The sequence below is a fragment of the Etheostoma cragini genome, chromosome 4, assembly GCF_013103735.1.
Source record: "Etheostoma cragini isolate CJK2018 chromosome 4, CSU_Ecrag_1.0, whole genome shotgun sequence".
Classification (NCBI taxonomy): domain Eukaryota; kingdom Metazoa; phylum Chordata; class Actinopteri; order Perciformes; family Percidae; genus Etheostoma; species Etheostoma cragini.
Genome location: NC_048410.1, coordinates 8,325,076 through 8,349,818, shown reverse-complemented (window position 1 = coordinate 8,349,818; position 24,743 = coordinate 8,325,076). Strand labels below are relative to the sequence as shown.

Sequence of the window (24,743 nt, the reverse complement as noted above, 5' to 3'; positions counted from 1 at the left end):
TTAATTTCTCGCTTTGAGCAGTTGTTAAGACTGGAAAAACGCTATATAAATACAGCGTAGATCAGCAGGCTACCCTCTAACATTTAAATAGTCCCCCTTTACCTTAATGGGCATTCATATGGTTATTAATGCTAGCATAATTTTGGGGGCATAGCTAGGCATTTAACAATATGTGTAGATTTTGACCTGAGGCAGGACTCTCAGGCAGTCCCTCCTCTTTATACAAATTAGGCCTCTTAAATATTTTGATTCCTTTCATGGATTAACTGTTTCATTCGCACCAGTCAGTTTTTCTGATATATTGAGAGTATTTCTCCATCCATCCATCCATCCATCCATCCATCCATCCATTCATCTATCCATCCATCTTCATCCGCTTATCCTGTATCGGGTTGCGGAGGCAGCAGCTCCAGCATTAGAGTATTTCTATAATCCATAATGAACCCCTAGAAAAAACTGTTATCTCCTGTATGATAACAATATGTTAAACCCATTTTATTGTTGCAGCTCTATTTCCTCATCCAAATAAAGAAAATTGTCAGAAATCTATCTATCCATTAGGAGTGTGCAAAAAAATCAATTTGGATTTGAATTGCGATTAACGCTCTAGCGATTCAAAATCAATTCATAGAATTCCAAAAACCGATTCATATTATATCTCAATATGTGTAAATGAGTCTTTGAGGATTTGCAAAATGTTGTTAAATTCTTTCTTGGTTTTTCAAATTGCATCTGGGATTCATCTTTCACAAGCCTGAAAGACTGTATTCAGGGATTTATCCGCCCTGCACCGCCGGGCACGGCTAGTGGCTGACAGCCGCAGCGTAGTGTCTGAGTTTACTATATATGGGCAAAGACAAGCAGAAGGAGAGCTGCCCTCGCTTCCGTGTTTGTGTGATCAGGGAGTGCACAGCCGGAGGAGCTTAACAGTTTCATTCATTTGTAAAGAGTAACGTTAAGAAAGTGACCAGCAGGGAAAATGTCGCTTGAACTGAGTAAGTCTGTTTATTTTTAATGGCCACGGCGGAGAGAAAATGCAATGAAACTGTTATGTTTGGCGACATTATTCAGCAGACCGAGCGAGTCAGACAGGTAACGTTAGTCTGTAGCTAGCTAGCTAGCTAGCCTCGCCCATAGCGTCATGATTTTGACACTTCCTTTTGCATGTTAAATACAAAATCTCGACGCGATGGTTCACTCCCATTAAACATACACCTTTGAGTGATACGCTCGGGTTTGTTGTGAATATGCTGTGTGCCAAAATTTAGCTCTTTACAGACTCATTTAATTTAGTGTTAGCAAACGTAAGTTAAGCTAAAATCAGTCATAGGAAATAGTTGTGCTCACATCGCATTATTATGACATGTCCAGACAGAGGTTGGCTTATAGACAGGAACTGCTGTTTGGGAACTAGCTAGCTCACAGAAACATGGTGTGTGCCTGCTGAATAAGCATGAATTACAGAGTTTTGACTGCCATTTTTATTTCGAGATGGTGGAGATGAAACCGAATAATGCTCAATCAGAAAACTTTAGAGCCAATGTAGAAACCACCGCGTTACAGCTCTGTTGTTAGTGTAAGTTCTAAGGAGCTTCAGTTACTACTCCCATTCTTCATGGTAAACAGCAGAAGATGGTTTTTGTTGGGGAATTCATGTATTTAAAACTTCACCAAGATAATTACAAGATTGAACATGTAAGTTTTACTGTAATGTTAAAAGCGAAGAACCCAAACATGAACGTTACATCTACAAAATAAAACAGCATCAACCATTCAGTTATCAGTAACACTCCTGGAAACCTTGCCACAAAATGCCAGAAGAGATGAAGCACAGTTTAATAAAAATAAATAATAAATAAATAAATAAATAAAAATAAATAAAACACAGGATAGTATTTGTGTACAGTATTTCCTTAACTGCCACCACCTTTGTCTTTCTGCCTTTTTTTTTTTCTTTTGCTAAAAAATAAAATTCTTATTGACCCAGATCTGTAAGGTCAGCAGACATATCAAGTCCTCCACATGATTGATGAAGAAATGAGTGATGCTGATTAACTTTGTATACTTGTATTCAATCTTAAATATTTGTCCAGGCATTGCATGAATTCATGTAGCCCGAGATGTCCAATGTACTACCATCTGCCAATCACTTATTAAATAGTTCAGTTCAATGTTTTTTTTTGTTGTGTATGTTCATTTAAAAGGCATTAACTTTTTATTTAATTTAATTATTTATTTATTTTTTAATGAATTGAATTATTTGCCTGTCATGTCTACTTTTTTTAGAACATGTATTCGCCAGTCTCCCACAGATGGAGAGGGGAGTTGCAAAAGTGATTGGCGGTGATCCCAAAGGCAACAACTTCCTGTATACCAATGGGAAGTGTGTCATCATCAGGAACATTGAAGTAATGTTCATCATTTTAAAAGCCCTATGTAACAAGTGTTGAATGTTAATTATTTTTTGCCAGTCTGGGTCTTGTTATGGCCATTATTAGCTGTGATGACGTTTTACTCACTGATACACTAAATTGCTTTGGTTGTATTGAAATTTGTGAGTCAAATTTTAAAGGGTGAAGCAACACACACCTCAAAAGCAGCTGTGTTAGGTGTGGTCACAAGTGTACTCTTAATGCACTCCTATAACCAGTTGGCATAATGTTTTCAGTTGGTGTAAATTATGCTGCTCAGTCTCTGTCAAGATTTGCAAGCTGTCTGTTGCATTAAGAATGGTTTTGCATGGTTAGAATTTTGCAGTTCCTTACATTTAACTATTTCTAGGATAATTGTACATGTCATGCTCAACAAGTACAACAGCATCCTTGCTACTTGCTTTTTAATTGATCATTGACAATTCGCCACCTGCACCATGCTACCACATAGAAAATGGGTCAAATGGAGCGAGGCCTCTGTTGCACCTGTAACCACACCTATGGGTGACGTCAGGGTGTATTGAACTCTGAGTATAACATCAATGTGATATCTTTTAAACACCGAAGGATAGCAAAAATTAATATTTTCAGCTGATATTCAGTTGCTCTTTAACCAAGAAGCAGTTAAAAAAAGGTAAGATTTTTAAATGACAGTTCGGGTTAGAAAGTTTTAACTAATTTGATTTTTAACTTTAAAAAAGTGCAGCAAGGACTGAGCCTCTGTACATGCCTGGGTAGCTCAACCAGATGAGGTGGTTCAGGATATTAGGTTTAACTTAGCAATTAAAATTGAGTGTGTTCACTTGCATTTCTTCATCAGAGTTGTGTCAAGCTGAGATACTGTGTCACTTTTAATCTCATCAAGTCATCTAATGATTAAAGCAACAGGAACAGTGGCCAAACCTTGAAAATAAGGTCTAGGTTAACAAATTAAACCAAATTTTCCGTTTGACTAATTTAGGAGGGAACTGCTTAATGTGCCTTTTGACAGTTGTAGATCTGCTTATGTCTCACATTTCCTCTTTTACAGAATCCGGCTATAGCGGACATTTACACCGAACATGCCCATGCAGTTACTGTTGCCAAGTATGCCCCCAGTGGATACTACATTGCATCTGGAGGTAAACTGTGCGTGTGTGTGTGTGTGGTTGGTTACCACAGTAATGGTAATACTACAATAAAATAATTGTTTTTAAATCCTTTTTCAGATGCATCAGGAAAGATCCGCATCTGGGACACCACCCAGAAGGAGCACATTCTAAAGTACGAGTACACCCCTATTTCAGGCAAGATCAAGGACATTGCATGGACTGAGGATAGCAAGAGGATTGCTGTTGTTGGGGATGGACGAGAGAAGTGAGTATGAGAGTTTTCATACATGTTTAATAAATGAAAGGAGTTATTACCTCATTAAACTCAGACCAGCATGATCAGCTCTCATAAGAAGCTTCTTCACTGTACACAAGTCCATTATTTTCTTTAGCTACTTTTAGGTTTAACATTACAAGTTGGTGTTTTGGATTGAATCGGATCATAATTGATTGTCTCGCTAGATGTCATATTGTGGAAAATATAATTATTGTGTAGTGAATGCTATTTACTGTACATCACTGTTAAGCATTAAAGACCCCTTCAGTCCTCCAGCACACCGCTTGCCTTACCAAATTTGTTGGGCTACTGTCATCAATACACCATTTAAACATAAAAAAAGATAAATAATCAAAACAAATGATATATACACACACAAAACAAATTTGTTTTCATCCTGGGAGACTTAGACTTTTGTTTTTATTCTTCTCTCTTAAACCTTACTAAAACTCAAAACAATGCATGTTTTGCTGTAGGTTTGGAGCTGTGTTCCTGTGGGACTCTGGCTCCTCAGTGGGGGAAGTTTCTGGCCACGCCAAATTAATCAACAGTGTGGACATTAGGCAGAAACGCCCTTACCGCCTTGCCACTGCCAGTGATGACACCTGTGGGTCCTTCTTCGAGGGGCCTCCCTTCAAGTTCAAGTTCACATTAAGAGTGAGTTGCATAGATAGCATTTGCTTCTTTTTTCTGTCCCAGTAGGCCTTTGTGCAGCTTTTTGAAAGGGGCATTTGAGTTTTAAACAACTTACTTGGAGCCAAGCTTATTTTGCTGGACCTATCAGATTAACCAAAGGCTAAAAGCCCTCTTTGACTTGCAATCTCATTAGTAACAAAATACTGGCCTTCAACAAATGCAGACATAGCAGTAGATCAAGGAATTTATCTGTGACTTTGAACCAGCTGTCTTATTTGCAATGCCCGTTGGTCATCTCAAGTCTGTCACACCCTGGTGGTTTTTGACAGCGTTGCCTTGTTTGTCTGTTACGTAACCCACTTCCCTAGTCATTTCTTGGAGAATGTGTGAGCAACATTCTAAATACAGACCTTCCCTCCTAGAACGCTTTTGATCACTAAATGTTGTCCTCTACCTAAAAATCCTTGTCTGTTTTTAGGTTTCAGTCTGCAGTTGGTTTTCCTCATACAAGGATAGTACATTATTTAATGCTTACCACAGTCAGCAATAAATACACAGATACAGTCCAGTGTAGAATTAATTTAAATCCTGTTCCTTACTTTTAGTGGCTTGCAAAGTCAAGTTTCTCCATACATCTCTGACTTGATACAGCTTCCTACTCCTACCTGTAGTCTGAGGGCAGGGCATTAGGTCAGAGGCTATTAGTGGTTCCCCACACTCATTTTAAAACTAGAGGGGACCGATCATTCCAAAATGTGGCTCATAGGCTGTGGAATGACTTGCCTCCCTCCCTACGTAGTGTGAATTCTGTCAAATCTTTTATAAAGGAATTAGAGACTCTGCTGTTGAAGCAGGCTTTTAGTTTGTTGTGTTTTTTTTATAGTTGGTTACATTTTATCACGAAGCACTTAGTGATTTTTTTTTTTTTTTTTTTATCTTTGGAAGGTGGTATGAAAATAAACTTTACTTACCTACTAGGCCTTGCTCAGCCCTGATAGCCTAAAATGAAGGACTGTGTCTCTGTCAGAACGACAAATGTGTTTGTTTGACTTATGTGATATGTTATGAAGTATGTCATGCCTTATACGAACACGGATTGAAAGTCAAACATTGTGCCATATACAAATATGGAGTGTATTTTAATGTTCACAATCTTTCTTAACGGATATTTTTTCCTCTATTGTTTTTCCCTTCTGTCCCCCCGGTGACCGCTAAAGGATCACAGCCAGTTTGTCAACTGTGTTCGTTTCTCTCCAGATGGAAGTCGGTTTGTCACAGCTGGCGCTGATGGCCAGGTGAGTTATCAGTGGGGCTTACCAAGTGTGGCCATGTGACCATATGAACATTTTTAATCTAATAAAAGTAACTGTCACTATGTCTGCAGAAAAAATACAAATAGAAGCTATCTCAACCTAATTGGCAGGTTTTCAAAGAAATCACGAACTGTAGTTGTCTACAAAATAAATGTTCCTTGTCTGCCTTATGAGTCTTTTTTTTTTTTTTTTTTTGTCACAGATATTTGTCTATGATGGAACAAATGGTGAGCGCGTTTGCTCACTGGGTGGAGAGAAGGCTCACAAAGGAGGAGTATATGCTGTAAGTTTTTATTTTCATCTTATTGAAAAAAACATGGTTGGTTGGATGGGTTTTGTTTATGAGGACAGCTAGTTATAATAAAAGTTGGCATACAGTGTGGACACAAAGTGCTTCTTTCTTTTCAAACTAAGAATTATGTGTTCTGAAAGAGACTCCCTGTCCTCAAGTAACTGATAATTTCTTTGTCTAGGTAGTGTTGGTGTTTTCTATCATTGAGTCAACATTGATAGGGCACTTGAACAGTCTTTAAACACTAACTTTTTCTTTCAATACCCCCGTGCTTTAAATACTCCAGGTCAGCTGGAGCCCTGACAGTTCCCAAATGATCTCTGCCTCAGGGGACAAAACGGTGAAACTCTGGGATGTTGGTGCAGGTACGGCCGTCACCACCTTTAACTTAGGCACTGATGTGACAGACCAGCAGCTGGGCTGCCTGTGGCAGAAAGACCACCTCCTCACCATCTCCTTGTCTGGATACATCAACTACCTGGACAAGAACAACCCTGGCCGGCCCATACGCACCGTCAAGGTCAGACTCTTTACCAGAGGCATGCTCTATGAATCAAGATTAACATGCCCTGGATTTATTTCAGTTACCGGCTTCACCTAACCACTGCATAAACTGTTAGGATGGTGGTTAACAACTAGTTCAAGCTGCCCAGGGTTCCCTCAATCCAGTGACACACGTTCACATAAAAGAGGCGGTGTTTGCAAAGCATTGCAAACCTCTACCAGAGCCGCATAGTGTAAATAAGAAGAGCAAACTTTAATTCTACATAATTATGACAAACACGGACACAGTTTTAAAGGTAAAACATTTGCTGGAAAAAACATGTCTGCTTATAATGTTGCTGAAAACATGTTAATGTTGAAGATAAATAACCAGAATTTTGCAAACATGCATCGGGATTTGTGAAAAGACTAACTCTCATGGATGGATGGATAGATAGATAGATAGATAGATAGATAGAGAGAGAGACACACAAACTATTCATTACACTAGTGTTTTATGTATGACAGTAAATGCCTCTCACTACAGAAGCATCCAAAATAGTCATGTGGCTTTTACTGGAATAAATGGTCTGCCAGATCTCCTGGGTTCCTGAGTGCAATATCCAACATTGGGGTGGGGGGGGTTGTAATATTCTACATTAACTGTTTGAATGTGCCCTTTACAAGTATATCTGAAAACAAGTACTTGCTCATCCTACAGGGTCACAGCAAATCCATCCAGTGTCTGACAGTTCACAAAAAGGATGGGCGACCATACATCTACTCAGGGAGTCACGATGGACACATTAATATCCTTTTATTGATTAAAAAAAAGTGCCTTTTATTAATTTATGGAGATTACCTTTTGATAATTTTAAACTGCTCTCGCAGATGTTAATTGTTAGTCTTTTATCTTGGTGGCTTCCCTTCTGCATTGCCAATTTCCTGCAATGTAAAGTATCCATGTCTACAGTTGATTGTTATTGTCGCCTTGACAAATGCCTCACATTACTGGGATGCAGAAACCGGAGAGAATGACTGCTTCTCGGGGAAGGGCCACAGCAACCAGGTGAGCAAGATGGTGACCGACGAAGCCAACGAGCTGGTGACATGCAGCATGGATGATACACTGCGCTACACCAACATCAACAAGACGGAGTACAGGTGGGGGTCATTACTTGTTGTTGGGCAGATCACAGCTATGATATGAACTTAGTGGGGATTGTGTTGATCTGTATTTTGTCCAGTAATGATAATGGAAGTTAATATTGGCAGGGCAGTGGTCTGGGAGGGAATAGAGCTTTATTCTGACTGTTGGTAATGGGTCGATGTGCCTACTGTGTCAGTTTGTCTTTATACGTTTTATGGTTTCTTCAAATGGTCAAGGGATGCCAGCCTGGTCTCTCTCCCGACATCTAAGATAGTCTTAGTCCAGTTAAAGGTTTGTCTGTATTTTGTATGTAGGAAATAAATCAAACCACACAAGCGTGCACACATAAAAATGTACATACTAAACATACGAAAAGATAAACCCAACAAACACACCATTCAAATGTTCATATATTTAACACAAAATAACAGCATAAAGAGTCCACAAAAAATGATTTGACAATCAGTTGTCTCAATGCACTCTTTTAGTCCGACCATACATACAACAGAAATTAAAGAGCGTTAATGTAAAGTAAGAATGGCCACACTTACAGACAAACCGGATTAAGATGATGTTATGTCCACATTACTGATGATCATTTTTGATGATGATTATTTTTTTCAAAGCTAAGTGTGAAGATATTTTGTTAAAGCACCAATTGTCAACCCTAGAATATTGCTGCAATATTGATATTAAGGTATTTGGTCAATATCATGACATATGATTTTCTCCCCATTGCCCAGCTCTAGTCCATTATATTTTTGTCTCTTTGCCGGTCATTGGAATATGTTTTTTTCTTGTACCTTCAACTTAATATTGGGTTTCAAGATTAAATTTAGAGTTCTCTAAATTTTATGGTTTTCAGTGCCTCTGATGTGGTGAAGATGGATTTCCAGCCTAAAAGTGTGTCTGTAGCAGCAGGAGGGCTGTCCCTGGCTGTGTGCATTGGGCAGGTAAAGTCTTTTGCCTTGCTTAGTTCAATGTCTCCCCTCTGAACACATTTTTACATTTTCAAGGTTTTACATCACCCGCCTGATATTTAACCCTCTAAAGTTTTAGGTGTCGGAAAATGTTGTATCTGATTTTGGTGGTGTTACTCCTCATGTCTCGCTTTTTCTAGATTGTCTTGCTGAAAGATAAGAAAAAAGTCTTCACTTTGGAAAATCTTGACTATGAACCAGAGGTTGGAGCTATCCACCCTGGGGGCACCACTGCTGTTGTGGGCGGAGCAGTAAGTGAACATTTTGATCATGCCAAAAATGAGATTAGGCCACTTTGCTCTTTTTGAGAAATGGCTTCTTGAGTTTAGGGGACAAAAAAAATAAACATGTCTGTCCTTTTTTTTTTCCTTAGGATGGGAAAATCCGTCTGTACTCCATTCAGGGCAACACTCTGAAGGACCAGGGTAAAACTATCGAGGCTAAGGGAGCGATCACAGACATGGCCTACTCTAATAATGGAGCCTATCTGGCAGCCATAGATGATAAAAAAGTTGCCACAACTTTTACTGTGGCCGATGGCTACTCGGTAAACATTTGTCTGTTCAATGTATATTTTGTGGATTGCTTAATACCCAATTCCTATAGCAGTTGTATATAAATGTAGACATTGTGTTTATTTATTTTTTAAACCAGGTTAAAGATGAGTTTTACGGACACCATGCCAGAACTGTGACTTTGGCCTGGTCGCCTGACAATGAGCACTTTGCAACAAGTGGGATGGACATGATGGTGTATATCTGGACAGTTGGTGATCCAGACAACAGGATTAAGCTTGCAGGTAGGCCACACACGTGCACATGTACATTATCCTATGCTTGGCATGCACGCAATTAAACACAGATGTGAAAGTTAGTTTGAGCAATTTAAATTGATGTTTCTACAATATCCAGACATGCAAAATCAAAGACAACAGGACATTTTAAGATGAGAGAAATCATGGATTTAGTGCATGTAGCTTGGCTTAAAGTAACAGCAAATGTGTTTTATTACTATGGCAAAGACTCCTTGTGCAGTTACCTTGTCAGAAATAAAACCAAAAAGCAACTTGTGTATGCTTACAGGGCTGCCAAACGAGTTCATGTTGTTTCGATAAATGAGCATTCTTAAAATGATTTCCTTGATTTAGTGTCATGCTGTGAAAGAGGCTTTCCACACACCAGCAAGACACAGTGAAGTTGGTGAATTTGCTGTGTAGTTGAGCCATGCGGTCTGTAGCAGCAATAGGGAACGTTCAGTTTGTTTTAGCAGTAACTTTAAACGTCTAAGAGATTAAAATGTTAATGTATGGACATCAGCCTTGCTGTTACCTGTTAAAACACTAGGTTTACGTGCATGTATCATTTCCTGCAAAGCCAGCATTGGAATAGTTGACTTTGCCACTAATGATGAAAATAATGTATAGGTAATTATAGAATGTAGATACATAAAATGGCAATGTAATGCATTTTATTTATGTATTGAAATGCTGACCATAAATAGTATCAAAAAACAGGGTTTGATTTTATAAAAATCAAGACATAACGGTGTGTATTGATTGTTGAACGTGTGTGTGGTTCTTTTTTCTGTTTAAAAAAAATATATATATTTAATACTTTTCTCTGCCAAAGACCTTTTTGTAACAAGATTGTTTAATGCTTTGATTTCTGCAGACACTCACCGGTTGCACCATGTTAGTGGCCTGGCCTGGGTCAATGAGCACACTCTAGTCACCACCTCCCATGATGCCAGCATCAAGCAGTGGACTGTTAAATACTGAGCCGCAAGCAGACAAACATCCACATCTCCAGGGACAAAGACTACTGTGGAATTCAATCTTTCCTTTTTTTTCATTTTTTTTTTTTTTACTGTATTTTCACTATCTATACGGTGTTCTATACTGTCTGTAAACATCTGAATTGTAAATGGATATGGCTGGGGAAAGCTCATATAAAAATAACCAAGACATGTCTCTTTCATCTCCTCAACTTACACAGATACAAATATATGATGTAACCATGAGTTCTTTCACATCTCTTTTAGCTTGATGGACCCACAGTAATTGTAAGATCAACATTCCATAGATAAAAGCTTCCACTCAGTTTAAACCAATCCTTGTCTGGCTCAGTGCATCATAACGTAATGGATTAAAGAAAAGCAAGTTTCTTTTTCTTTCTTTTGTTTTTAAATCAACATCATGTTTGAAAGAAATTAAACCTTTTGGTTACATTCCTGAAATGAGAAGTAACTGCAGTTGCCTGTCAATTTTTAATTTTCAAGGTTTTAAGGAGCTAGGTGTTCTGCTTTGTCTTAGGTTTCATTCTCTTTGTTTCACAACTCTTCCTCTTGGACTGGTGAGCAATAATGGGAACTGAAAGAACATTATGATACAATCATGATGCTGTCTATTTAGTTGAAAATCCCATGTTAATGCGGTGTTTTTGTTTGGGCCCACTATGCTTGTCGCACTTATTTGTTTCCCAATGTCTTTATGCATCCGCTTCCACGGTGGAAGTAATTCATGAATAATAATAAAACTTTTTATGCATTTTCCCTTTCATGCACACTCTTTCTACTTGTCAAACACAATTAAGTGCAGGCTGTCTAGTGGGAATCTTCATCACCATTACATGGTATTCCGACACATACACCAATGTTACCAGTAGGGGTCCCTCTTAGTGGGACACATACACACTGAGAGGAGCAGTAGAGAAAGCCTCCTTCCAGGATTTCCCTTTTGTCTTCTACAAATAAGTTAGCCAGCATATAATTGAAAAAAAAAATGATGTCCTATTTATGCTTATTAAGGTATTCATTTTCCTAATTTGGTGTATTGCAAACTGTATTGAGACAGAGAGAGACAAGTTTCTTACCAACTTGTTTAAATTAACTTTTTTATATGGTCTCAAATTACGGAGTAGTCCAGTGCATACACAAAACAAACACTCATGACTTTGAACAATCAAGTAATTATGCAAGCTATTTTGACCTTTGTAGACAAAGCAAAATTAAATCTTGTTGTTTTGATACTGGCCATGCCTATTAATAACAAGGTAACCAATTCTACAGGATATTGTGTGGGGGTGGGGGGTTAAAAGGATTTATTTTTTTTGGAGAAGTGTGCTCAGTTTAATATTTGACTAAGTATTAAGGATAATCTTGCCTTCCCTATTATTGTATGCTTACCAGGTACTTTGTGTCTGCCTTTTCCAGTGGCTCTCCGTCCAAGTTTATGGCATTGTCTGTTTTGTGGTTGATGTTGCATCACCTTGGTTTTTCATTGTTTTAATAACGTGGAGTCTTGCATTCAAAATAGTCTATTTATCTGTTTATCTTTGACCCTATGTGTGGTCCACCTAGGCCCACCAAGACATGCAGGTTTCTGACCACAACCATTACTGAATGTGTTCACTCAGTAACGCTGCACATTGACTGTGGCAGTGTTTGAATGGTGAATGATTCCTGTACTATGTAAAAGCACTTTGAGTAGTTAAGACTAGAAAAGAGCACATTTACGTTCACATTCACATGATCAGGTTCTTGGAGTATTCTGGTCATGTGTTGCACATGTAAACATATCCTGGTTTATAATATTTTTTATAGTATAGGTTTTTAATTATGTCTCTTTGTTACTGTCCTGAAATGAATCAGAGAAGAGAAAGGTCCATGGCCTTGCTAATCACGGTAATTAAGCTTTATGTAGGCCTAATAAAGTTAGTAGGTCTACCTTACCTACCAAGGCCATAACTTTATTTAATTTCCTTGTCTGAGAAGGCAGTGAAACTAGTGCTAAATATTGCTGCTTTCCAAATAGACCTTACATTAGGGTCTACCTTTTACTCCTAACCTCAGGCTTTAATGTTTCTATGCCAATCTTCAATTTATAACACAACTCATTTATAACCAATCTCTACAAAAAGACTTTGACTCACCTTTATTTAGACACAGGAAAGCAAACATAAATTAATATTATCATACAGACAAAAGTGATATTTAACACTAGCCATTTCTTTATTGTATCTTTGGACAATTCTGTAACATGCAAGTGGCCAAACAGAGTGTGTTCTGAAGTCCAGTTTCTTTCCAGTCCTGCTGCTCCAGGGAGGAGGAGGGAAATAGGGGGCCATATTTCTCTCACAATATTTATGCACGCAGTTGGCTCCTAAAAAAACAGTTAAGAGTTAACTGAGGAGCCATTCCTCACCCTCCACCGCCACAGGTTAGTTGGGTCAAACAACGATGTGCCTATTGGCTGACAGCACAGCATATATAACACTTTAATGCTTCTGTTAGAAAAAGCAGTAGATTATTTAACAAATTGCTTGATTCCGTCACCATCCTTTGTGTTGGAATGGAATAACTTGGCTGGGTTTGTCAGAGCAATCTGTAAGGAAATATAAAAGGTAAGAGGATCACACACGCACTCATACAGTTCAGGTTGTAAGAGTAGCATAGTAAACTGTGTTAGGTTTAGAAGTAGCCATACTAAGGTATGAATAATGTTATTTCATAAAAATAAACCCTGTTTCAGCCTGACCACCATGCATTTTAGAGTTAATCTCTAATAGTTACAATGTCTTTAAAATATATAACAAAAGAGCATCTAAACATTTAAAGGGTTTTAATTGATGTTTACATGAAAATGACCCAAACTACGTATTGGTCCACAGGGATTTCACACACAACAGTGATGCTTTACATTGGGAACGTCTCCAGTAATTAATTGTTGGATTTTCAAAACGTTGAGGATTCCTTCAAAATATAAATACAGTTTGGACAAGTTGTAAGATTACATTATTAATTAACTTCACCATGCAAAATACACTATATAGTGTAGATGATTTACTGATCAGAAATGATGGTGGCCTCTTTTAGCAGCACTCTACATTGTGCCTCCAACCACTTTCGGTTCATGTCCAGCCACAGTAAATTAAGTTAGCCAGCTAGTTCTCATGTGATAATGGTGTTTTTTTCATTAGGTGCCTGCAGTTACTTTGGTTGTGGAATCTGCAAGAATAGCCTGATTTTGGACGCCGAAAGTCTTGAGAGTGGCTTGTAAGTTTTTTGTTTCTAATTGATTTCTTAAAGACGAATGATTCTTTGTTGTAAGAAGTACATTTAACACTTATGATCTTTTAATTGATCCACTACTTCACAATAACTGGTGCTTACAAATTTGGCTCTTTGTAGGTGACACAGTGGAAGAGTCAATGTTTAACACAACTGCTGACATCAGTTTTAAGGACCATGCACCACAGTTGAAAAAAAAGATCTCTGAGAATTAACAAATCAAGGGCATGAGCTATGGACAGAACTTTGCACTGTTGACAGAATCAATTGTATATTGCCTTTAATTTCTTACTTATTTAGGACAATAAACCATAAATAGATAATGTATTATTTAATATCTGTAGAAGTCCCCATTGAACAGAGAGGCACACATTAGCTGGAATTATGTGGTCTGGAGTGGACTCTTTTCCAAACATGAGTAGTGCAAGATTTTAGAAAATGTGCTGTGAATAAATATGGCGAACAATAGCTTATATTGCTTAAAGTTGTTCAAAGTGAATGGGTTAAATTGAAATTGAAATGTTAGAAAAAACGATTTTAGTCACCTCAACTATACTTTGAATTGTTTGACACTCTGCCCATGGATTCCTTTCCGACTCTAAGGTTTATCTACACCCTGGGGAACCTAATAGACTATGTCGGTTACTTAGACTCCAGGGCTGCAAAAAGATCTCCCAGAGGGAGTGTTCAATTTACAAGCCTGAGTTTCAGTGCTTGGCAGTGTCCTTTTTTCCATGGCAGTTCCTGATCTAAACCATGTACACTTTGAGTTGCTCAATCCTCCAGCCATGTACTGCAGCTATCAAACGATTAAACTGTGACGTGTTTTGATTCCGTTTATGCTACAGGAGGTGCTCTTTCATGCGGTTTCCACTTAGCAGAAATGTGGCTCACATGTTTGTAATATACACAGCTGCCAGCCAGTAGATTCAATAATATAATTAATGTGAAGCCAAGGGAGAATAAAGCAGCCATTGATCAGTGAAAAAGCTGCATTAGGAGAGGGATTTCTTTGCGGATTGAAGACCAAGCTCTTGCGCTTCACATTATAGTGTGTGTGCAAAAGCTCCACCAGTATCAGGAATGCTGCAAGGAATGCTCCAGTACAATGGATCATATGCGGGAAGGGCAATGTCCATTGTTCTTATAATTGTTATGGTAGGAGAAACAGACATTTTCTTCCAATACAGTATTGATACGTTTGGATTTTAAACTTTGATCCGTGATGTATCTATACCCTACTCAAGGTAAGTACCAGGATTTATTTACTATTAATAATCAACAAGGCCCCTGATCTAACTGTTGTCCTCATGTCTGACTGCAGTGTTTACATAGAAAGAGAGGAAGAAGGGCTCAATGTCACTGAACATGTCACTTAACATTGTTTGGCATTTTAGTTTTGGGAAATATTATTTAATACACTTTTGATTATCAGGCAAGAGCCTATTGAAAGCAAATGCCAATGTTTGCTTTGGTTCTAAGAGTTTTGAAACATTCACTCAACAGCACTGTCCATTTTTCACATACAGAGCTGCAGTTGTTGTGATTTTAGGGAGAATTTCAATATTTCTATAATCTTTCAAAGTTAAATGACCTCGGATGTTTTAAGAAAGAGTTTAAGAAAGAAGGGTCTTCTGCCCAGCCTATGGAGACACATGGCATAAGAATAATGATTTCAACTTCCTGCATGTCGGCCACATCTGACCTGTGGCTGTCACTTAGATGGGCCGCATTTACTCTGCTCTGTTTATAAGGGGTTTAATTCTTTCAATTTCCCAGACTACTGTTGTGCAGTAAATGGTTAGAAAATAGATGACACTGTGTTATTGGTCAGCCATGAAAGACGTCAATCAATGATTAGTTGGTGTACAGTTCACTAATGTGAGCATTGTATCTGATGTGATTAAATGCCTAAAGTTGAACCTAATCCAGACTGCTTGATTAGGTTGATTTAAATAAAGTGCATCATCTCTATGAATAGTACATCATACTTGACTGCTTGTATTGGTAGTTTGTTGTGCAGGTTTTCTTTCAGTGTCTATTATTCAGTACATATGAATGTGCCGTTGAACCTTTTATTTGGTGGCAAAGTTAACTTATGCAGATGATGATGTGTTGATATAGTTCTGATTGAAAGTGGTCCCTCAATCCTCATGGCTTTTGTGATCTTCTGACATTTCATCAGTGCCATCATCAGATCAGATTTTTAATTTGTCAAATACTTAGGTTTACGACCAAATACCCACAAAACTGATGAGATTCCCATGGCCTCAGCTGTGCTTTGTGTTCAGTGCTAATTTGCAAATGAATGACCAATCAGTGGGGGCGACCAATTTTTTTCATATCCGTCGGAATTTCCGTCACATCGGTTGTTGTTTGAGCAGCAGTTTGAAGTGTCTGTTTACTTAACTGAACAATTAGCAATTGAGCTCTTCGACGATTTATTGGATTTCGGGCCTGTCTAAAGTTTTAGTTGGCTGTCTTGCAGTAATAAACTATGGTGAGCTTGTTTTTATATTATTGGAGAAGTATTTTGCATGTTTTGAGACTGCTATGATTTGAAACTAAACAGACAGACCATAGTGTCTGTATCTTCCAGCCTGCAGCTCAATATTAATTTCCATTCATAGCAGTACAGTTCTTCTTTGTTCGACATTGTTGAGGATGAAATCGTCTAGTTTGATTGAACTGTCAGGGGACAAAATTGACGGGGGTTTTCATGCTTGCGGTCATTGTTAGCAGCTCAATTGATCTGTGACCCGTATGGTGTGAGCATAAAAGTCACAGATTCTGGCCATTGAAAATATGCATTGTAAATTGAAATAACTTACAAGATTCATAAAAATGCATTGTGTTTGCCGAGATTTATTCTTGTTTTAAGAGAGACTTAACACTGATAACTGATTCTGCAACATGAGCCATCACTTGACAACATTCTGCAAAATGCTTATTTATTTATTTATTATACCTCCTTCTATGCAATATGCCATTTCTATCCATCCTCACCTCATCTCATAACAGACAAAATGGGGAGGAAGGGGTCAAAACAAAGAGAGTATAAAAACCTTGCTGAACAGTACCGTGGCACTAATATACACTGTATATTTTCTTTACCTGTCTGTTTGTAATAAGGGTGTTTATAGTGTACAATTTACTTTTATCATTGTTACTCTTATTCTATTTTTTCTGTTTCTTATAATACTTTTTGTATAATTGTCCTTGGTCTAATTAATGTGTATTTGTCTTATTTTTATTTGTGTGACATGTTTTGAGTTGCTGCAGGGAATTTCCCCAGTTTGGGATCAATAAAGTCCATTTTATCTTATCTTTCTTTTTGTCTCAGTACACTGGCCCTTTAAAGTAAACTCTCAGTTGACTTAGCTGAGCCGACTCTCATTTGATTACCTCCAAACTCAAACACAGAGAATCACAGGCGTCACCAAAATAAATAGGGGAGACTGGGTATAGTTGCAACACTGGGAGAGTTGTAAGACTACTAATTCCACAAATCAAGGATAAGATAGGAGTTGTGACAGTTTTAATTTCCTCAGGCATCCTATACGATCCCACATAGAGGTTTTCCAGCCAGGTGCTATCTCTGCTGAAGCTACAGCAGAAAATCTAATTATGAGGTAAGAAAAAAAACACAAGATAATATTTAGTTTAGTACTTTTACCGTTGTAGATAAGGTTGTATGAGTTATATCAGGTCAAAATGTAGTTTCTCTAATGAAGAATGGTGTATCAACCTTCTGTTAATTTCAAAGCACCATGCTAATAGCTAGCTGAATAATGGGTGACAGTGTCAGGGTAGATAGTCTACAGTCTATGGTTGTATCACGTGTTTGTGATTTTCATGATTCTACACTATGCCTAGAACTTGGGTGAGAAAAACTGATCATGGAGTTGATGCCAATTTCATTTGATACCATTGCAATTCTGATTAACAATGCGTTGAATTTGTTTGTTCCTGTCACCATTGTGACTGTTAAAGAATGCATTTCATTTGTTTGTTCCGTGGAATGGGGATAAATATGTTTATGTTAATTTGCTCTCACACACACACACACACACACACACACACACACACACACACACACACACACACACACACACACACACACACATTTTCCATGGCAGCAGTTTATGCATCTATGCATTTTATTCATCACATTCCTGGTGAGGAAGTAGGAAGATATGAATAAAGGTATACATATCGGTAGGTGAATGTGCATGTACAGACATGCGCACACAAACCCACGTGTGCATGCACAAACACACACAATATGCACATACTCTCCCTATATTCACACATATTTTATTGTTGCAGTCATTCATTTAAAATAAAACTGTTGTTGTGGCATATATGCATATCACTTGGAGTATCCTTAGTTTTGGTGCATTTTGTCTACCTGTTACAACTTACCCAGTATGTGTTACAACCTACCCCATGAATGCCTAAACGTTTCAGACATGTAGCTAAAAAAAGGTAATTTGAATCTGAAGAAAAAAGTGTTAAAACCATACCCGGTCTCCCCTACTTCTGAATCTGAAATGTTAATTTCCCACATGGCTGTTGACCACATTACTGACTAAGTACCTTTGTCGTTTATCACTGTCCTATTTTTTTAACCACCCTTGCCCTTACTGGTGTAACTGGTTATTGTTAATACAATTGTAATTAGAGCTGTACAGAGGATCGCTTAGGTGCATCTTGTTATAGCAATGTCCTGTTTTTCTCAGTAAAGTCATGCTCTCAAATAACCCCAAAATGTAGTTAACGTTTCTCTCCTCCGGAGTGTAGCTGACCCAAATAAAATATGACTGCAATAAGTGAGACACAGGGAGGGACTTATTAAAGTTAAACATGTGTCAGTGTCATTTTGACTGTCATGTCTAGGTAATACTGGGCCACTAGTTTTCCTGGAAGCATTGGATACACAGTATTTGCGTGGGCAAGTTTACCCGTAGGGATACTTCTCACTGAGTCTGTTGAAAAATGTCTTGGTGTGTTGGCTTTGTACCTATGTACGTATTGTACCAAACTATTTTCATACCTGTTATCCACTGAACTTTATGGATTTGAAAGTATTAGCATCTGTAGTGTTTGTAAGTATTTTCAGACTTTCAGCTGAATTAAACTGTATCATATGTTATCATTTTACAAGTTTTAGCTGTCCACTGTGGACATCAGTTTGATTATTTTACTATAGTAGTAGGCTATGTATGAATTGTGTCTACATTTGCCATTTCATGATCAATAACAATATCAGGAAATATCCTTGGATGACCAAGGACATGATGATTTCAACCACATCACTCAGCCTGTGCATCCTCCCAAACAATTAAAGAGCTTTGGCTGCAGCCAGCTCTCGTCTTTCAGTCTGGCAGAAGCGAGAGAAGGAAACACAGTAGGCTTCCTGTTGCCGGTCTCATCATTTACCAAACACACAGATGTGGTTGGAATGGTACAGCTATAGGCGTCCAAGTTATTTTGAGGCTCCTTTGTTATAACATTTGGTAAGGCCCCTGTCACGTTAAACACTGCATTTAAGTTATGTTGTGTGATTATGCTACTTGGTCATGATAAAACATGTGAAATTGAGAACACAGTTAAAGCACAGTTGCACTGTATGTGTATAAGTCTGTCAGAAAAGAGAGAAGGACACACTGTAGCCAGTCTCATCATTTTCCGGTTCTTTCCACTGTGACTACACCCGTCATGCCCAGGGCTGTTCCAATACAAAAGCCAATACCAACATTCCTAATAACCCACCAAACCTGATTTCAGTTGCATGTAAATCCATTCAAATCAAGTTAAACTTAGCACATTTAATTCAACGACATTTTACCAAAGTGTTTAACATGTACACATACCTGTAGGAGCCACATTATGTTGTTTCTGGTCTCATTTATTATTGTGTGTGATTATTGTGTTATGCGCTTATATTGTAGGTGGTGGGCGTTTTCATGACGTTTTGAGCGAAGTGTTGTTTGCTTCACCTGTGCACCTAGGTTTCTTTTGGGCTTTGACGGAGAGGGGGTGAAAATGGGAGCGCACAATAGTCAATATTAGTCAACAAAAGGTGATCCATCAAACTGGATCTACGGAAATGGTGCATTATCTGCGGATTCCTCGGATAACCAGGGAATGCATTGGCTATCGGAGGAAATATTGAAGGCACGGAGCTCCGAAATCAATAGAACGGGGCCGCAAGCAGCACAGCCAAGCGGTATGTTGAAACTTTGTGTGTATTAGTACGCCTACTGTGTACAAAGTGTAAATGGGTTACTGCCGCGTGCCAATGGGGACGCATTGTTTCCTTGTATGGTTTATTGTCTTGGTGTGGTTGATGAGGCATCAGTGGATTGATTGGTTGATCGAACGGTGTGGATTACTGTGATTTGTGATACCTTGGGAAAAGGAAACAAGTGGATCATAAGCCATTTCGAATGTCAATTTCTCAAAGATGGAAGGAAGAAAAAGAGAAATCACATTCACCTCTAAAACTTTGGAGAATAAAATTGAGAAACTTCAAAAGAACGCAAAGGAAAGGTTCACAGAATTAAAGGTCTAATACAGACAATAAAGGATTTAATGCAAAATGATGACAATGCCTCACAGGTGCGATTTCATCTGGAGACTATAAATCAAATGGTTGTTGAATCCACTAAGTTGCATGAAAAACAAAAATAATGGTTTTCAAGTGTACTTAAACGCCATAACGGATTGCATGAGGACGTAAAAGGATGGCTTTCTAAAACTGTGGGAAAAAAAAGCAATACAATCACTCATATTTCCACAAATCATGTTCCCTTGTCTGTATCACAAAAGGAACAACAGGAGCTGGATGTACATCAAGATGAGAATAATTCTCTTAATGAAGTTAAACCAAGTGACAGTGTGTCAAACACTGGAAGTAGAAGGTCTAATGGGAAGAGCTTGGTTGGATCTAGGTCAAGTGTCTCAACAACATTGTCAGCACGCATTAAAGCTTAGGCCAATGTGGCTGCTCTCATTGCAAAACAAAGGCTGTTGAAGGATAAACATGAGTTAGAAGAAATGGAGGAGCAACTAAAAAAAAAAAAAAAAGGAATAGCTTGCACTGGAAGTGTAAATAGCCGAAACAATGGCTAAAGTGAATGTGCTTAGAAGCTCAGGAGGTAAAACCTAGTCTACATTGTTTTGGCGCTAACCCTCAAGTGGAAAATATCATACAGCCGACCCAAATCCAAATTACATCATCAGGATGCCCAAAGCTCAGGCGGCATGAAGGTGCAATACAAAACATTCAATCACAACCACCGTTTCAGCACCACAATAATCAGCCCCAGCACTGGTCAGTCACATAATTACAGTTTTGGAAAAACTAAATGAATAAACTACATTATTGTTTCAGCAACAATCTTTCCTTTCTGCCAAAAGGAGATGTTGAAGATTTTGACAGTAATCCTTTGCAAAAATCACACCTTCATAATACCTTTTAATACAGCATCGAAGAGAAAACAGGCAGTCCTAAAAACTGCTTATGCTTCCTTGAACCAATCTCTGCATCTAATTGGAGAGGAGGATACACAATGAGAAAATTGCTTTCTTACATGGGATGTGTTTTGGCTGCTTGTGCATTGGGCACTTGAGTAGAGACTGCAGGAAGAGTCTCTAATGAAAGGTATGCAGTCAGAGGCCCTCTAGTGTACTCTATTGTCACACACCCCGGGAGCTGGTGTACTACTATAACAGCATTTTCCTTCCACTGAGAAATAAAAATGGACCCAGACCAAACAGTGACTTAAATGTAGCACTTTATTCTAAATAGGTTAAAGTTATAAAACAGTTCTTCTGCTAAATAAAACAACACAAGTAATGAAAGTTTAAAAAAACTGAGTATTGAGAAGCAATCTCCTTGTTGCTAGTTCCCAGTGTCTGACAGTCTGTTATGTTGATCTCAAAGGAGCGTCCGATTCCCGAGGGAAGCCTGGATCCTTCTTCCCTTGCATCTGTTCACGTCGTGATGCCCACGTGGTCAACACTGGGGGAAAATAAGGGCAGCTCTCAGTCACGTACAACACCAAACAATTATTTTCCACCCATTCCCAGAGAACAGCTTGAGGACTTTCCTTTACTTATCTGATCACATTCGTTGAACTCCTCTTTCTTTTGTTTTCTGATGCCAATATCCTCTGTTTGGAATGTAATTAAGAAATGGCAGTCGTCAGGAACAGTGGAAGTTAAAGCAAGATCTGGAAGACCAAGAAAAATATCAGTCAGAACAGCTCGAAGGGTTGTGAAGTAATATTTCTTTGCTTCACCTATAAACCTGGGTTTCTTTTGGGCTTTGAAGGACAGTGGGGTGGAGCTGGGTGTGAACACTTTTGTTGACCGCAGCATGCAGTATCACGCAATTATTTCTACTCACCAGATAAGAATGCATCTCTGTGTTTAGTCCCTCGCGGCAGCACTTTTTTGGACTGCTTACAGCTGCAATAATATCAAAACAAACACTAAAGTAAACATTCATTATAGCAGAAGAATCAAAGCAGTAGTTTAATCAAATAGTTGTAGTGAGGGAAGGTCTTCCTATAAGTTCAATTTGCAGCTGTGGCTTTTAATCCTGCTCCTCGGCACACAGAGTCATGCTGGTTTTCATTATAGTCATCCAATCAGGCACTCATTTGCATTCTGGAAGCTGACCAAATGTTATTAAATGTTATCAAGTGTGGGGTAGGAGAGGAAATCAGCAGCACTGCAGGTCACTGACTCCTTTCTGTTAACTGTGAAATGCTTTGTTGTCTTTTTGTTTAGAAGGTGAAAGCCTAGTTGCTCCACCCCAAAAAAGATATAAAACACTTGGAATACACCACAACGTACCTTGCACCAACTGTGTTTGGTGAAATAGTATGCCTAATTTAGAGACCTGTAGATTTCAAAGAATTTCTGCATTTTTACATGTCTGCTCTCCAGTATTTCTGAGTGTTATCATTCTTACAACCACTAGGTGGGAGACTTCTTCTATGATTTGATGCAGTAGAAATTCAGACTTGTTGTTACTCAAAAACTGAAAAAAAATGCTTCAAACTGTATGTTGTTGTTGTATGTTGGAAAACCGATCTGACTTCTGGGTAAATCCTAAACTTGTAACCAAGTGTTGATCCCTAGTCCTTTGTGTTCTCTTACCAGCGTCACTACGTCAGCACATTGAGGCAGTGTTATTTCCTTTCCAGCAAATGTTTCACTCATCAGTTTAATAAACTCTACTTCCCTCTTTGTTGTGAAATATGTCTTCTCTTCCTATAATCTGTGTAAGATAGATGTCTATTATATGACCTTCTGCTTTAAGGTTGCTGAACCGTTGAGATGGACAAACCACAGAATGACCAGCCAGCAGATCACAGGATGAGCGAATCTAGGAAGACTTCTGAACAGGTTAGTGTCATCAACTCACTGAATGTGCAGTTGAAAAGCTCATAGCCTTTATGACTTTACAACTTGTGATGTATCAAATTTGACTGGCTGGACAAATGGACAGTCATATCCCGGTAACATACAAGACATGGCCGTGACATGTTTTCGTTATTTGCCTGTTATGTCATACTTTGACCAGTTATAATGGTAGTAGGCATGGGCAGGATGTATTCTTGAGCAAACTGCACTTCAGTAAATATGTACTTTACATGAACTTTGTAATGTACACATTAACTCATTTCTTTGATGCAATCCTGTATTCCTGAATCCCGCTGTCACTTTGTGAGGCTTTGACCTGCTGCTGAAACAGAGGCCCTCTCAACTGTTTGAATCTGTGGTTCATCACATTGCTATTCATTTTATATAACAAGGGAAAAAACGGTATTGATTATATACATAAGCGGTAACCTTTGACACACAAAAGGATCAAATGATGTTCAATAATATACACTTTAATTCAAATGTGAAAAGCATTTATCAAACAGGTGTATCTTCACCTACCTTTATGCATACCTTTTATTCATATCTTCCTACTTCCTTGGTAGGAACGTGATGAATAAAATGCACAGATGCATAAACTGCTGTCATGCAAGGTGCATGTGTGTGTGTGTGTGTGTGTGTGTGTGGGTGTGTGAGAGACAGGGGGACATATTTTGTCTCCATAAGATAACTGATGGGTGAAAAATATAATTGGATATTTGTACAGTGAGTTAATTTAATGATACATTGATCACAAAACATTTTTTTTCCTTATCTCCAAATACTTAAACACATACACTCTAAAATAAACAAATTTGTTGTACTCTTCCATTTATCTTTTGCTGGCTCTTAATTTTTTTTGTTATTTCTAGCATATGTTTATTTTCCTTTTCCTTTCTTGTCAATGTAACTTATATAACAATTAGTGGGGTTTGTCTTCAGTCCGGCTGTATCTTCATACTGTATCTCTGATTGGCTGACCTAAAGCAAACACAGCAACTCCCCCTGGACACCCTTAGAAATGATTTACAAGGTAAATAAAAAAAATAATTGTGCAACGAACATTATGGAAAACATTTTAGACAGCTGGCTATTATATCATGACATTTACCTGTTTTTGTAAACAGAACGCTGCTGCAAGGTTGTTGACCAGGTCCAGCAGGATGTCATACATCACTTCTATTTGATTCTTGTTACATTGGCTTCCAATCAAGTTCAGGATCCAAATTAAAGTTCTTGTTCTGCCTTATAAATCTTTGCATGGTCAGGCCCCTGTTTACAAATCTAACCTGCTCCATCCATGCATGACTTACAGGTCACTCAAGTCTTCTAACCAATGCTTATTGGTGGTCCCACACACTCACTCAAAAACTAAAGCTGATCGTTCCTTTGAAGTGGTGGCCCTGTAAAACACACTTTCTATTGTCTTACAATTTGCAGTCTCTGTTGATGTTTTTAAAAAGCAGCTGAAGAAACCCTTGTTTTGACTTGCTTTTGTCTCATATCTGTAACTTTGGGATTTAGGTTTTTAATCTTTGAAATGATTATCATTGGTCTTTCATTTCTTTTTCCTTGCTTATT

General features: G+C 38.2%; 2 protein-coding genes across 7 annotated transcripts in view; both read left to right on the top strand.

Moving 5' to 3' along the window:
* The first annotated feature begins 750 nt into the window (after positions 1-750).
* On the top strand, positions 751-11,186 carry wdr1 (WD repeat domain 1). 2 transcript variants are annotated; one of them, XR_004656430.1, is made up of 16 exons: positions 751-995; positions 2,287-2,408; positions 3,463-3,553; positions 3,641-3,788; positions 4,277-4,457; positions 5,654-5,731; positions 5,952-6,032; positions 6,328-6,561; positions 7,246-7,333; positions 7,532-7,688; positions 8,540-8,627; positions 8,795-8,905; positions 9,028-9,201; positions 9,309-9,453; positions 10,325-10,874; positions 10,932-11,186. XR_004656430.1 is itself a non-coding variant. In XM_034870100.1 (15 exons), exons 1-15 carry the CDS (start codon positions 980-982, stop codon positions 10,429-10,431), a joined length of 1,821 nt encoding a protein of 606 aa, XP_034725991.1. In that variant the 5' UTR covers positions 751-979; the 3' UTR covers positions 10,432-11,186. The 2 variants fall into 2 exon arrangements, 1 of the variants encoding a protein (XP_034725991.1); XM_034870100.1 differs by having other exon boundaries at positions 10,325-11,186.
* Positions 11,187-12,902: 1,716 nt separating this feature from the next.
* Positions 12,903-24,743, top strand: part of slc2a9l2 (solute carrier family 2 member 9, like 2) — an 86,008-nt gene continuing 74,167 nt past the window's right edge. For 2 of the 5 annotated variants that reach the window (XM_034870090.1, XM_034870088.1), the window contains exons 1-2: positions 19,603-19,953; positions 23,059-23,144. In XM_034870090.1, the coding sequence (XP_034725981.1) occupies positions 23,076-23,144 (69 nt within the window). In that variant the 5' untranslated portion in view covers positions 19,603-19,953; positions 23,059-23,075. Of the gene's footprint in view, positions 13,055-13,556; positions 13,707-19,602; positions 19,954-23,052; positions 23,145-24,743 lie in introns of those variants that run through there. The other 3 variants (XM_034870089.1, XM_034870091.1, XM_034870092.1) reach the window with 3 other exon arrangements.

Excerpts from the sequence above, each read along its gene's own strand:
- wdr1 (XM_034870100.1), top strand. Across the intron at positions 6,562-7,245 it reads GGCCCATACGCACCGTCAAG|GGTCACAGCAAATCCATCCA; the intron begins GTCAGACTCTTT and ends CTCATCCTACAG. Across the intron at positions 7,334-7,531 it reads GAGTCACGATGGACACATTA|ATTACTGGGATGCAGAAACC; the intron begins ATATCCTTTTAT and ends CAAATGCCTCAC.